The sequence below is a fragment of the Arachis ipaensis genome, chromosome B7 (genome assembly GCF_059453495.1).
Source record: "Arachis ipaensis isolate K30076 ecotype BB chromosome B7, ASM5945349v1, whole genome shotgun sequence".
Lineage (NCBI taxonomy): Eukaryota > Viridiplantae > Streptophyta > Magnoliopsida > Fabales > Fabaceae > Arachis > Arachis ipaensis.
Genome location: NC_142442.1, coordinates 11,241,862 through 11,257,912, shown reverse-complemented (window position 1 = coordinate 11,257,912; position 16,051 = coordinate 11,241,862). Strand labels below are relative to the sequence as shown.

Below are 16,051 nucleotides of genomic sequence, written 5' to 3'. Positions count from 1 at the left end.
ATTAAAAAAACATTTATATTCAAATTCAAATTCAGGTACTCGCATTCACTTAACAAAGCAGAAACAACTTTACAGTTTATATATTTTCTTGCCGTTCCATAATAATGAAGCTTGACATTACCAAAACTATGCCTACAAAAACATTACAACAATGCACTTATTATATTTTCCTCCTCAAAATGCTTTCGTCATAAATCATTATTGCTTAGGGTACCAAACGAAATTGCATTATTGAAGAAGGTGGTGGACCCATGTTAGGTAACATCATCACCCACCCCTCTCTCACAACGTCCCTCCCCGGATTTTTCCATAACAAACCACAACAATAACACAAGCTCCGATAAAGATAATAGACCATGGCATATACTCTTGGAAAGAAGACAAAAATCACAGCGAGGACTCGATGTTGATAACTTGATATAAAAAAAAATAAATAGATCAGGATGACTGGCAAAACAGTAAAATTACACAATCACAGCCGTACATCACACATGAGATTGGGCCCACTCCAAACTTAAAAGCAGAGGATAACTGGCCCACGACGGAGACACATGCACCACCACCCTAATGTTTAATTTAGTAGTAATAATAATATTCATTCTTCATCATAAAATTACATACATTCTTTACATAAATTACAAAATACAAAGCCTTAGAGAGAAAAGGATAAACGGATAATGATGATGATGAAACGAACTCCAGTACTCCACAAACATTCAATGCTTCATGATTATTTTTCTTTTTTCCTTCTTGAGTTTTCACAACTTGGTTGGTCATGAACCGTTGGATTTTGAGATCATCACTTGGACTTGAAGGGAATGGCTCTGATTACCACCACGTGGTAGAGAGCTGCAAGAGCTGCACCAATGAATGGTCCAACCCAGAACACCCACTGCACAAATTGCCAAAATAAAAATTCAATTACTACTAATAACACCAACAATGTTATTTGTTAGCAACAAAAATGACTAAAATATTCATAGATTAGATCAATATTAATCTCAGTAATCCACTTGCTTTTGTCTTTACTCTTGAATTTAAACATCAAAAAGATCTGTAAATAGATATCAACTTTGACTATAGATATGTTTTCCTGGAACAATTTCTGATTCAACTTCCAAATTATAAAAGATTTAATGAAATAATTAAGTGTGAAATCTAGAACATACGTGCTCATGCCATCCATCGTGCTTGTTGAAGATGATAGCAGCACCAAGACTGCGAGCAGGGTTGATACCAGTTCCGGTGATAGGGATGGTGGCCAAGTGCACCAAGAACACAGCGAATCCAATTGGCAACGGTGCCAAAATCTACTCACAAAGTGACAAAACCAATCAAAGCAATAATTAGTGATCAGCTCATCATCAAATCGAAGAAGAAGAGTTTGTAACTAGTGGCTTACAGGGACGTGTGAATCTCTGGCGTTACGCTTAGCATCAGTGGCGGAGAAGACGGTGTAGACAAGGATGAAGGTACCAACGATCTCAGCACCAAGGCCATCGCCCTTGGTGTAACCGTCGTTCACCTTGTTGGCACCACCTCCATAGGTTCCGTACAAGTTCTTTCCCTCGAATCCCTTCACCACACCTGCACCGCAGATAGCTCCAAGGCACTGCATCACTATGTAGAAAACCGCCCTTGTCAACGACAACTTCCTCGCCAAGAACAACCCAAACGTCACGGCCGGGTTTATATGACCCCCTGAAAACCACACCACACACAAAATTAAACTAAGAGCATAATTTATATTCACTCTCCACAATGTACTCATGAATAAGTATGTAGACAAAGACAAGTGAGTGATCACCAACTTATATAGAAGATAGAATTGAGTACTGAGTACAAATGATGATGTACCTGAGATACCGGCGGTGCAGTAAACGAGAGCGAAGATCATACCACCGAAGGCCCAAGCGATACCTTGGATACCGACGGAAGCGCACTTGTTGGGTGCTCTGTTGACGCCCATGACGGTCAAGATGGTGATGTAGAGAAAAAGGAAAGTGGCAACGAACTCCGCGATTCCGGCTCTGTAGAATGACCATGACGTTAGCTCAGATGGCTCGAACAGTGGAGCTGGCGGTGGCTCCTGGTAGTCCTTCGGCTCGTCTTGGCTCTGCGCCGCCGTACCGATCGGCTGCCTTTCCGGGAACTTGTTAGCTCCCAACGACACATCCTGCTCCTTCGCTTCCATCTCTTCTCCCTTCTCTTCTCTTTTCTCTTCTCTTTCTTTTTCTTATGTGAGTGGAGAGCGAGAGTGGCTGGGTGCGGATTTATAACCACATTCAGTTCTTGTTAATTCAAGTGAGGACGAAAGGTGGTGGGACCCACTCCGCGTAACTTATTGAAATATTTTTAATGTTTCTCTTATGATAAGGACCCCAGCATGGTGGGGCCGCGGGTCCGAGCTGGCGTTGTTGTAGCCACTCGCGCCAAAACCCGCCATGTTCCTCGCAGCACTTGAACCTGGCTTACTGCTACCGGTTAAATTCTTACGCATTAAAATTTGCTGCCAAGAAATAATAATTGCTACCTTACTCTAATAAATTCAACTCAAATTATTGATTAGTGGTACCACCTAAACTGAGAGCTCCTTGTAGAGTTTTTGAATAAATAACCAGTTATTTTATTATTGATATAACAGTTTCTCATTTACTATTGTGAAACATGGTGTGGGCGTCACATAGCTATAGGGAGATTGTGGTAACTTTAGTGGTAGCACTCTAGCACTTCAATTAATCAATTTTGATGCAAAGTAATTTAGCAATTAGCGATTAGGAAAAATAGGTGGTGATTGAGATTTGATAATATTTATGGTTATTAATTCCACGTGTTACTTGAAGAATTAAGTTGATGAGGGGGGCGGTGCCGATTGTCGCAGTGTGCAAAATAATCACGTTGAACTTGCGTCGAAGAGTGGACACGTGGCAGTAAAGCAGCATCGCATGGGTTAAGGGAGAATTAGAAAGGAACACGCAAATGCACCTGTGGCTGTGGCTGCACACTGATAATAGTAGTAGTTTGGTACTACTACTGTCAGGAGTCAGTCTTCCTTTTTCTCTTCTTTTGCTTTCTCCAAAATTCAGAAAAAGTTTAGGACCATGCTCTATTAAAAATTTTAAGCCCGTGCCGTAACAATGCAAATTTATTATTTTAGAATGAACAATTCTCATTTTTCCATTTCAGATGTAAATTTGTGTACCAGAGTGTAGGTTAAGAAAGCATGTCACTCTGTAAATTTACAAAAAAAAAAAAAAACGGTGATTTGTCTTTATTTTTATTTTATAAATTTTTTTGTAATTGAATATTGTATTCTTTTATAGATTATAATTTAACATAAAAAAATTTATTTTGTTTTTTAATTTTAGATCTAATGTTTCTGTAATTTGTAACTTGTAAGTATCATTAAACTATTTTTTTAAATGAAAGTTTTTTTTTTCTATAAATAAAAAAATGTTGAGAACGAAGATACAGATGGTGGTGATTCATGTTCGTTATTTTGTCTTTTTTTTTTCTGTTTATTATGTGAATTTGTTATGATGCAATTCATAAATTGATATCCAGAAACATACGAAATTGATGATAATTGATAAAGTATGTTCAAAAAATGAATTAATTTAGTGTCTTATGAACCAATTATAACATCGAATACTTCATAAACCATATTGGCTTAATAATGATTTTTTAAAATTTATCTTAAACATCAATCCTATATTCTGTTTAAAAAAATTATATTTGATAATGCAATTGCCAAATTTTAGTTAAAGAGGGATTTTTTTTTATGTCATTGGTGTAGAGTCTTCATTAGAAGTCAATGAAAGAAATAAATGATTGGACTACACAAATAAGGTTCGTGAGTCTATTACTATTTTGGAACTTTTCTTTCTTTTCATTTTATAAAATCAATTTAGAAAAATGTGGTCGGTCCATGGTCGTAAGCAATTATTTCTTATTTGCCGTCAATTTAAAAAATATATTAGTTACTTATTGCAATACCTCATCATCTCCCTGCTCATTCATAAACTAAACATAATGAATTTTTTTGCATATTATTTTTGTTCCTATGTTCGAGGATGAGACGATGATTAAGTCTTTATAAACGTTAACATGCTTATCTATACCATTGGCTTTATTTTATTTTATATTTGTTGGATAATATTAATTTTCTTTAAGTAATACGCACAAAGCCATGGAAGCAGTTGGGCAAAAAAAGGCAAAGAAACTATTTGAATATTTATTGGATGGTTTATTATATTAATCGTACTACCTAACATGGATTAGTTTAGTGCCTTGATTAGCCTCAATGACTTGTCTAGATAACATAAACAACAAATAAACGGCTCTTGATCGTTTTGATTTTTGAAAGGAAATTATTATGAGCCAAAATTGTATATGGAATCTTTGCAAATTATAAATCTCTTAGTCATTCTACTCTGGCAACGTTCATTTGGATGGGGTGGTATAGCAAATTTTGGGTGGCAGGGCCCTCAATATAGCATCTTTATTATGGCTTTGTTTTGTGGCTTGTAATTTAAGGAACAGACAGAAAAAAAAAATTGTGAGGCAGCTAATTAAGGACTCCTCCCTTTTTTGCTATATCAAATTATGATTTTCCTTTTAATTTTGATAGGTTGGGGTAGGGAACTACATATCCAAACACATATTTAATTTAGCAGATTGCTCAATATCCCATTTTAAAAAAAATGTATATGACATTTTATGTGAAGAAATTTATTTTTGATCCAGCCATTACAAATATCAAGTCATAACTCGGTCATTATAATTCATAACTCGGCAGAACGCAGCATAGTTCGGCGTTATAGTATTAATCAGCAATCTGCATCTTTAATCGACAAGTTACGTTACAACTTAACAGATTATGTAAATGTCCAATGTAACGTCATCCTCCATCAAAGCATAATCATTGCTCTTCAATTCCTAAGACCAACAGAAATGTAACCGACCTTATTCACCTATAAAGGTATGGTATTCTATCTTAAACAGACATATTGAATTCTCAATACTGACTTAAGATTCAGAGTGCCTTTGCAGATATACTCTCCCCTTGTTTCTTACTCACGCTCTGCGCAATTGGACATCCCCTCGAAGTAAAGCTCGAACTTCCACTAGGCTCAAAGGTCGGCACCAAAGATAACAACTTGGCGTCGATTCCCAGAGGCCGAGCTCTCCCTTCAAATATCCATACAAGAACAATTTTTTATTACTTTTTTCTTTCAATTTTTATTTTATTCGATTTATTTAAATAAAGACAAACAGATTATTTTATTGTCATGTTATCAATTTTGTTATTAGTAGTTATTAGAATATATTACTCACATTGCATTTACATACAGGGGGTTGTTTACTAGAGAGCTCCAGAGGATGAGTTCAATGTACATTTTATTTTTTTTAGAAGTTTGTCAAAAATTTTAAAAATATTATTAAGTTTTATTTTATTTCAATTTTATCACTAAAATTTTTTATTTCTATCAAATATAGTTCTGATAGCTAAACTTTAAAAAAATTTATAACTAATTTAGTAATAATGCAGAAGAAAAATTTATCTAAAAGGATTTTCAAAATCGTCTTCCGCAGCACTCGATATCCAGTCTTTGTTTTGGGTCGAATTTCAAGACCTAAACTCAAATTGCCATGAGAGAAGCTTCTCTGAAACTGATCAAAACTGTCTTTATCCTTAAAACTTAATGTAAGTTGAGAAGAAGTACTTGGGATATAATCTCGTATAACCTTCTTGCAAACAAAAGTTTTAAAGCTATAAAAATGGATAATGATGATGATGAGTCTCAAGAAGAGGAAGCAAAAGAGTTTTTAATTTTTACTCTTTACAAGTATTTAAAGTTGACACTTGACACTATTACTTAACACATTAGCAAGTAACTATATTATCAGTTAATATGTCTATTTTTTAAATAAAATCCTGATTAAAGTATAAAAATGATTAAAATGTGTTATATTTTAGAAAAAATGTCAAGAACCGAATATGACATTTACTCCATTTAAATCAATTGTCAAGTTTAATTAATACTAATAAACAACTGAAATGTCAAACAATGATATAATTGACTTTCATTTTGTAACTTCATAGATTATTTCACAAAAAGAATTTAATTTATCTTATCTTAAAACATTTGAAAATTTAAAGGGGAAGAATGAGTTAATAATGGGATTGTTAAATACGAAGCCCGTAGAGATTTCTATAATTAACTATAGATTATTGTATCATTATCATTATAGCAACACATTACTGAATGCTGATTGTTCCCGAATAATAATATAGTGACTATCTTATCTTATGCGGTCACTAAAAGGTGTCTCTTTCATTTTAGGGAATCATGATGGCACTGATTTTTGAATAAATGTGTGGATAAAACTTAACAAAGTGGGCGATCATTTCTCTCTTGCCATACTTTTATATAAATATATTCCTAAAGTTCAACAACCAATGACAACACCATATGAATATACCGTAAATTATTCAGCCGATACCGTCTACAAAATTATGGCCACAGGTTCTTAGTTGATAGTAAAAGCTAAGGGCTGATTTATATATAACTTGTAATAATCATATGCTTAATTATAATGAGATAGTAGTTTCCATTAGGGGCTGCTGGGGCGGTGAGACAATAGCCATGGAGCATTAGCCCCCCTCAATTATTATTAGTTTTTTAAATGACAAATGAAATTATATGAAGCTTTATTTAATTGTTTTCCTTTAATAAATTTTGACCCCAATATCAAGTGAGAAACAAATAGATACGTTTTTAAAATATAGGATAAAATATTAAATTGTCCTATGTTTGGGCGTAATTCTGTTTTGTTTCTTAAAATTTAAAGTGTCCTATTTGAATTCAAAAAAGTTTTATTTAGCTTTGATATAGTTCTATCGTGAAGTCAAAATTAAATAATTAACGGAATATTATACATGACAGTAGTATAAGAACAAAGTTAATCTGAAAAATAAGCAAGTATAAGCTCCAGAGACACAAAATCAACCGTGGATGCATTAATACATTTATTTATCATTTTTCTTAGTTCTATAGAAACTATTTCATTTAAATTGTAAGAAAAATGATAAATAAATGTATTGATGCATTTACGATTTTGTGTCTTTGAAACTTGTACTTGTTCTACAGATTCTCAATATTGTTTTTGTACTGCTGTCATATAAGATATGTCGTTAATTATTTAACTTTGACCTTACGGTAGGATTACATTGAAGTTAAATGAAACTTTTTTAGATTCAAATAGGACACTTTAAATCTTAAGGATCAAAATAAAACTACGTCCAAATGTAAAGACCAATTTAATACTTTACAATTACGTTTTTGTTTATATTATGATCCAAGCGATAAGCCCAACACCAGCAGCATAGGAACGGGGATCTCCCCCTTTATCTGGGCCACGCATAACAATTCAGCCCAAACCATGAACAGGCCATGGCCCCCGAGTTCGACCCAACTTGGAGAATAAGATAAAGGTTTTCCCCGTCCAAAAAAAAAAAAAAGATAAAGGTTTTCAATAATTTTAGTACAGTCGTACTAGGACAAGCATATTTTGTAATTGTAGTTATTAATTAATAGTATAAAATTATATTTAATAGTATAAAATTATATATTTTTGTTTTGATGGTTAAATGCTAATTAGATTTTAATAAAATTGATGATCTGAAATTTTCTTTGTTTCATATTCACATCAAAGGAGAATAACTATTCGCTTTGGAGTAATCTCTTGCATAATAAAAAATAACTTCTCACTAAGATATGATTTTCACTACTGATGATTAAGTTATCATTAACTACTCAAAAAATATCATCATTTTTTTAGTTTTTAAACTATTGATTCTATACTTATTCTGTTTAGACTTTTGCTGATTTAGGATTGCAGTCTTTCGCAAGTATTTTTAATTGTCATTTTGGAACTACCATAAAGTCACATACAAACACCTTCACAATATCTCTGAGTTATTTTATTAAGCCCATTTATTCATAAAAGGAGTATTAGGTAAATAATGACCATCTTGAACAACATAAACAACCATCAATCAAATAAAAATATATTACATTCTAATTTAAAACTACTAATTAAATTTAAGATTAATTTACTTTTTTAACCTTATTAATTCACATTGTTCACACATTATTTAAAAATATTGTTGGTTACCTATACTTTTTCTATTCATAAATATGTTCCAAGTACACTTCAAAACATATTTAAAGTTTAAGTTTTATAAATAAAAATGTTATAAGGAAATAAATAGCAACAATTCTTTATGATATTTGATCTTTTGTCCCATCTCTATCTATTTCAGCAGACCTTCGATTTGAAGCAAAAGGGAAAGGTTCATCTTTGTGGTGGACAGCATTACTTTAATAATAATCATAATAATTATTATGATGATGATTAGTTCAATTTGACCATAGTACATGGTATACTATATGGGGATATTCCTTAATGACGCAGTTTTCCTTGGCAGAAAAAATTTTGAAGGTGTAATAATGTTGGATTGGATTGAATTTAGAAATAAAAACAAAAAAAATTAATAGTAAGGATTATTAAGAGATCTTAATTAACAAAAAATCCAATTATATTAAAATTACTAAAAAGAAATTAAATAAATATTATATTAATAAAGAAAAGAATTACATAATGATTATAAATAGACAATAGTGTTTTTTTAATCAATTATTTGGTTTTAATCCTTAATTTAATATAATAATTTTGTTTTTTCCATCACGATTATTCTTCTCTTTCTCTTCTGCACTTTGTCTTTTCTAAGAGTTTTATCATGTTTCCTTTAAATAATCATTTATGTACATTCTAAGAATCTCCCTAATTTTGTTGTTTTTACATGAAGACTTGAATTTTGTTAGAACCAATAATGGGTTTTGGAAATAAATGATTTCTGCAACTATATTTTTAAGATACAAATTAACAAAATCCATTTTTAAATGTGCGTTTATTATTCAGATTGTCTGTTTCATAAACGTATCAAACACATTGAGATTAATTGACATTTTGTTCGTCACCAAAAAAAAAATTGACATTTTGTTCAGCAACGCATTTTTATTAATGCTGTTCGTCTCATCGCTGTTGGAACACTCGATGATTAGACTGCTGATATCTTTACGAAGGCTCATCATCCGACTCGTTTTCAGATTTTGGTATCCAAACTTAAGATGGTATCCTTATTAGATCCCACTTGAGTTTGAGGGAAATGTTAAAAAATAAATTAGAATCAATATTAGATCAATTAGTATCATTTATATTTATATAGTATATCTGTATATTAATTGTAGAATTATATACTTTTATTACTCTAATTCTTCTAACACCTATATATATCCTTGTACATTGTACTTTTTCACAAGTTGAATAATACACTCTTTCAGAGTACTTTCTTATTTCTAACATGATGTATGAGGAGAAGGTGAGGAGAATTCTACCAAAAACATTTTTCAGGCATAGTATTAAAATAAAAATTATGTTAGGTATTTATCAAAATCAGTTATCAATATAGAATACATAATGAAATATAAAATATATATTAAAAATGAGTTAAACTACATATATATTTATACACAAATACATAATGACTGATTTTAGTAATTAATTTTAATATACAAATAACATTCTTGTTAAAATAATTGTCAAATATTTACAAAATAACTCTTAAAATTATATATTGAGGTTGGAGATTTTCCTATCTAAAAAAATTACATTTTATTCACATTTTAACAAATACTAGGATAATAATGCTACATAAGCATAACATAAATAATAATAATAATAAAAAAGAAAAGTTCCTTCCAAGAACCTATTCATCTCTCGGTGAGGTTGGAAATATGTTGCAGCGGCACAATGGGCAAGAATAGGGCGAGTGACGGTCGGCACAACGCCGAAACCAACGGAATATACAACATTCATGGAACACATGCGAGCAATTTGTGCGAACAATTGCTACACGTGAATCTTCAATACCATGTCCAAACTCTTCCAAGCAAATAGCACATTGTTCTTCAACATCATCATCTTGCTCATCAATTTTCGATCTCTCCAACAGATTCACGAATTGAGCTGGTTCAGGAACATTTTGACCGATATCATCATTATAGAAATCAGAATCTTCAATAACAATGCGCGTGGTAACATGGAGGTTCACAAAAATACCCCGCATATTGGTGGAGTCACACCCTTCATGGCTTAGAATCGTTCTTGCAGTTTCGCCCATGACAGGTAAAATTTGGTCCAATATCTCAGGGGATATAGGCACTGAAGAGAAGGTTTCATGTAAGAATGCAGTGTTTTCTCTGAAGTTACATAGGATATCAGAAGGAACCAAGAACGATTCATTGGCCGTACTTGTAGTAGAAGGAAAATTTGTGCTTTGAGTTATTTGGATCAATTCTTTGGTGAATCTAAAGATGATGGAAAAACAATCATCGAAATAGGAGTCTTGTGGTATGCTTGGATCTTCTTTAGAATTGATTTCCCATGAAAAAGAGGTGAACTCCATTGCAAGGTAGTGAAAGTAATTAGTTTAGAATTTTGATTTCTTTTACTCTATGGTTATGCTGCTTTAATAGAGTCTGTGAATTTCTTTAATAGCAGAAGAAAATCTCTTTTATAATGAATTTAATCTTTATCTCAACTATAAGTGGTTTTAAATTTCGTTATGACTTGTTAATCGTTACTAATTGATATTTTTCATAGATCTTAAATTGTTAAAAATATTTGAGAAACTGTTAGAGAATCAAATTTTATGTTTGAAATTAAAGTTGGATTGAGTTATTATTGTTTTAACTGTATTAAAAAAAATTACCAGAAAAACCTCACAAAAATCTCACAATAGGAACGTAAGGGTCAGTTTGAAACAAATAAACAATAGTACAGAACCATCATCTAAACATAAACTAACCAAATTACACTACTAATGCATAAACAAGTCATCAAAACTACAATATCATCTATACAAACCGTATTAAAACTTACATTCTGAATTTATTCTTAAATAGATTTAATATCTTTATGCTTAATTTTTAAAGACACTAAAATATCTTTTAAAAATAATTTAAAAAATACTAAAAAATAAGAGGTTGATTTGTTAGTTTCTAAAAAAGAAAAACCTTTGCCAATGCATCATTAGATTTGAAATACAACAAAATGATGAGTTTAACTTCTATCCAATTTATAACCGCCAAAATTTTTAACTAAATAGTTTTAAGAATTAATTAATGGCCCTTCTAAATGTCCAATAGTTTTTTTGCTGAACATGTAATTAACATTTACATGTTTAATTTGCTTGAGAAATAAATAAAAAAAAGATTAAAGAAAAAAGTAGATTACATAAAATAACTAAAATAGATTTGATTGCTATGAAAGACAATAAAATCCTCGCAAAGTAATGGTGTCGTTTGTGTCTTACCTACTCGCACCCTTATTTGTCCATTTTTTTTTTCTGACTCCTTATTTGTTCATCTGCATTAGCATTAGCATTGCCGGTGTTTTTTTTTTTTTTTTTTAATTTTTGGATAAATTATTAAAAATGCATTTAAATAATTTTATTGTTGACAAAAATACACTTAAATTTTGTTATCAATAAAAATACTCTTGAATTTTTGTTAACGCGACAAAAATACTCATTATTTCTTTTGTAAGTGACAAACACCTTTTATATTTGACAAATTGCTTATGCATTTTTTTTGTGTGATGGAAAAGTAACAATAGAACAAACAAGAATAAGGAATTGCTTAAAAAATAAAGTAGTTCTATTGAATGCTACTCTCAAATTCTTTTCAAGACAACGGAAGCTCCACTTGGTGAGTATGAGTCCTCATCGTCGTCTTTGCCATGATGTCTACCGGAGGTCAACACGTTATTTCCAAGACATGATGTCTCGGATTTTCAGCACCAAAGGATCAACAAGACCAGATTTGTCCTGAAAATTATTGACAAGAGTAAAGGCATCTACACAATCTGTTTCACAAATAACATCTCCTTGTCCCAAGTCTCAGGGTAAAAGATATCTTTTTCAAATAGCAAACAACTCTCCTTGCAGAATATTACGACTCTCAATCGTTCCCAAACGCCTCATTGTCAACTTCCATTCTAATCTCTACTAACACATGCAAAACCAAAATGATCACCAATACCAAGATAACTTGCATCACAATTAATCTTAAAAGTACCCATCGAGGGGGGAATCCATCAGTCACTAATGGTAGAGAGGATAAAAACTCATTGCAACCCAAAAATATTTTGAAACTCCTTTCCAAGGACAAAGCCATACTAGTCACCTTATTCTGGGGCCAAGACTCGTGTGTATGAAAGATCTCATCATTCCTGGAATGTCAAATCCATCATAGACCAGAAAAGAATATAAAAGGGCGGTCTTTGCTATAAAGCAAGAACCAGTTCATCAAATCCAGAGGTTGATCAGAAATCTCCAAAGCTTGCCAAACTAGCTGAGCTTTCAGACAATCCCGAATACAATAAACAACCGATTCTTGACCATAAAAATATTGTGGACAGTTGTCCATCGGTGAGATACCCCTCATAAAACAAAAAGCAGCAATGGATAAAGCCTCCCTAAGACAAAGCCAGACCAAGCATTTATGTTTTTCTGGAACAAGCTTACGCCAAAGCCAAAGTCAATTTCCCTGGTCCTCCCAACCAAACTTCTTCTTTCTGAGTCACAAGTAACCACTACGAGAGTCATAAACCTTTGATGTCGCACCAGACCAAAACAATCCTACCACTGAACCTTCTTGCACATCTGGATTATGGAAAAAAATGTTGCCTTGCAAAGACTGGTTTAGAGGAGAATAGATATTTTGAAGGTTCCAGTGTCCAGATGACCAAAGATCCAAGATCCAAAGATTCGAATCAGAAATGTGAATATAATCCATCTCATGACAAAACTGCCCTTCTTTTCTCCAATAAAAAAACTAAAAGTTCTGATTTAGATCTCCAATGCACAAAATAAAGCCATCCTTCAAGAGATCTCAAGTTTTACATATACTCTTCCAAACATAAGAGTTTGTGTCTCGAGACCGACTGAAATAGTCATTGGGAGAGGAACAATATTTTTTTGCCAACAATTGAACCCATAACTTATTTGGATGATAAAAAAATTGTCACACTAGCTTCCCAAAAAGAACAATATTAGCACAAAATGGATATTGAATCCCCAAATCACCAAACTTCTTAGAGGTGACCAACATCTTCCAACTAACCAGATTCATTTCTCTATTATCAGCTTGACCTTTTCAGAGAAAGCCCCGTATCATAGATTTTATCTTATTAGATATCCATTTAGGGAAGAAAGATACTTGCATGTGCTAAGAAAGAATCATAGCCACTACTGAATTGATCAAACATATTCTTCCCACTTTGTTAAGCAATCTCCCTTTCCAGATAGCCAGCCTCCCCTGAATCTTGTCCAGAACATCATTGAACACTGCTTGCGTCACTCGAGAGTGACTAAGGGTAACCCTTAAATACTTGTCCAAGTTTTGGACGAATATGATGGATGACACCCCAATAAAAATCTCTTTCCTTATCGCTGAGACATTCTTGTAACATAGCACTTTAGATTTCTCTATATTAACCTTCACTCCCGAGGCTTTACAGAAATTATCCAAAGCAACCATTACATTTTGGATTTGCCATTTTTTAGCTTTACAGGAAAGAAGCAAATCATTGGTGAATATTAAATGAGAAATTCTTGGACTCCCTCTAGAAACAGCAATCGACTTCCACCAGCCCCTATCAACTTGATGATTAATAAAGCAGGACAATATCTCTATACACAACACAAACAGATATGGTGACATTGGATCTCCTTGCCTGAGTCCCCAACTAGGAGTGAAGCTATTTAAGCTCTCCCCATTTCACAAGATAGACAACGAAGAGGCAGTGATACAACGCATAATCAAATTGATTGTAGGGGTAGAAAAGCCAAAACTCCCAAGGTTATATTTCAGAAACCTCATAGACTTTATCCAGATCAATCTCAAAGGCAAGTGGAGAACCTCTTATGCAATAATAATGTTGTCAGGGATTTTTCTTCCTAGAATAAACCCTCCTTGAAGGGGCCCAACAATGTCTGTGAGATGAGGACGAAGTCTATTGACCAGGACCTTTGTTATAAATTTGTAAACTACATTACAGAAACTGATAGGTCTGAAATCCATCATGGAAATCGGGGCTTCTACCTTCGGACTGAGAATCAGGAGAGTTTTCATCATTTTCGAATCAATGCTCATGCCAGAGAACGCTTGGCTAACCATAGTCCAAACATCAAAACACATAATCTCCCAATATTCCTTGAACAAGAAAGCTTGAAACCCATAAAGACCCAGCGTCTTAAAAGAATTTATACTAAAAATAGCCAACTTAACTTCATCCAATGTAACTAGTGCTATAAGGTTATAGCAAGTGTCCTCATTCAGGGAAGGAAGCGGCACTTCACCAAGACATTCCAAATCCACATCCTCCGATTGGTAGAATAAGATTTTAAAAAAGAACTCAACTTCCCTGCAAAGGACATCCGGATCCGTTTTTTACACCCCATCATGGAGAAAGAGACCATGAATGTTGTCATGCTTCCTCCGCACTAGAGTTTAAAAATGAAAGAAATTGGTATTTCTATCCCCAAATTTTATCCACTTCTCTCTGAATTTCTGAAATCACAGAAGTTCCTCTTGCATAAGAGTGTTATTGTAATCCTCAATCAACTGTCGCTCTTTTTGTCGCATAGAAGAATCTTCCATCACTTCCAGCTGCTTCTGTAGGAAATTCATTTGGCACTCCAACTTGCTTTTCCTAACCAAAATATTTCCTAACACTTTAGAATTAAACTCTAGAGAATTCTTCTACACTTCTGAAAGGTTGACATGCACCTGTCTATAGTTAGACTGCCACGATTGGGTCACAATATCTCTATACCCCCGATGAGTAGCTCAAGTCGTAATAAACCAGAAAAGTCTATTCTTTTTCAGTTGGGGCTGCCCTTTATAACGAACTAGGATGTGACAATGATCTATTAAAGTCTATTTAGTATTTTCATATAAGCCTCTGAAAATAAAGATAACCATCCACTATTAATACAAACTCAATCAAATTTTTTTGCCACCTCAACATAATTTTTCTTCCTTTTGTACCAAGAAAATCATCTTTTGATAGTCTTTCAGTCAAACAGATCGCTATCCTCTAATGAGGAAGCAAACCGAACTATGCGCCGACTCGAAAAAATACAAGCCTTAGATTAATGAGAGAAGAGGACTTCTTTAAAATCACAAAGAATGATCCATATCCCACAAAAAGAAGATGACTGAGTCACAACAAGAACTCTGGTATTAAAATGAGGACTACCATAAATACCACTACACCTCCAAATCACATTATCTAACTAAACTTCCACCATAACACACTGATCAAAAGCATCTACCCACTTGCAGTAAGCATCCGGCATTGTAGAAAGAAACCATGTACCCCCTTATACCTTGTTGCCTCCACGGTACTAATAGAATGATAACCAAGCCTTGTCCAGAACAGTTTCAAGTGTTGAAAAGGACAATGAGTTTCAAGTGTTGAAAAAATTACAATAAAAAAGATAGGTTTACATTTTCTAACAAGATCTTTGTAATTTCATACGGGCTAACTTATTAGATGCACCCCTAATGTTCCATACTATTATATTTAAGTGAATATAAAGTTGGTTCACTAATCTCAAGATGAGGCTTGAATCACGGGACAGACTCCCTCATCCCTGCCTTCCCACGGTGCTTCATTTGATGGCAAGACTTCTATCCCTGGTGGTACTGTGATAAGCTAAAATCGTCGTCGGTCTAGATTTTTTTCTTATATAAAAGAATTACTTCGTTGTAAGCATAGCTCCAAACTAACAAACAACTCTTGCATCAAATTTAATTTGGTTTTGTCACAAGTACAAACCCCAATAAGAATTAACTGAAGTATTTAAACCTCGGGTCATCTCACAAGGAATTGCAATGAAGTGGTCAATTATTGG

The 16,051-nt window shown here is 33.0% G+C and overlaps 2 protein-coding genes across 2 annotated transcripts; both read right to left on the bottom strand.

Moving 5' to 3' along the window:
• Nucleotides 1-444: 444 nt before the first annotated feature.
• Nucleotides 445-2,205, bottom strand: LOC107608839 (putative aquaporin PIP-type 7a). The gene is made up of 4 exons (XM_016310583.3): nt 1,858-2,205; nt 1,403-1,701; nt 1,170-1,310; nt 445-892 (listed from the first exon to the last, which is right to left on the bottom strand). Exons 1-4 carry the CDS (start codon nt 2,192-2,194, stop codon nt 800-802), a joined length of 870 nt encoding a protein of 289 aa, XP_016166069.1. The 5' UTR covers nt 2,195-2,205; the 3' UTR covers nt 445-799.
• Nucleotides 2,206-9,835: 7,630 nt separating this feature from the next.
• Nucleotides 9,836-10,534, bottom strand: LOC107606622 (uncharacterized). The gene has a single exon (XM_016308663.1). The coding sequence runs from the start codon at nt 10,532-10,534 to the stop codon at nt 9,836-9,838; it is 699 nt and encodes a 232-aa protein (XP_016164149.1).
• Between the last annotated feature and the right edge of the window lie 5,517 nt (nt 10,535-16,051).

Coding starts and splice junctions, on each gene's coding strand:
- LOC107608839 (XM_016310583.3), bottom strand. CDS start 2,194: ATGGAAGCGAAGGAGCAGGATGTGTCGTTGGGAGCTAACAAGTTCCCG. Junction 1,311..1,402: donor CCAGAGATTCACACGTCCCT/GTAAGCCACTAG, acceptor CTTTGTGAGTAG/ATTTTGGCACCGTTGCCAAT. Junction 893..1,169: donor ACGATGGATGGCATGAGCAC/GTATGTTCTAGA, acceptor CAATTTGTGCAG/TGGGTGTTCTGGGTTGGACC.
- LOC107606622 (XM_016308663.1), bottom strand. CDS start 10,534: ATGGAGTTCACCTCTTTTTCATGGGAAATCAATTCTAAAGAAGATCCA.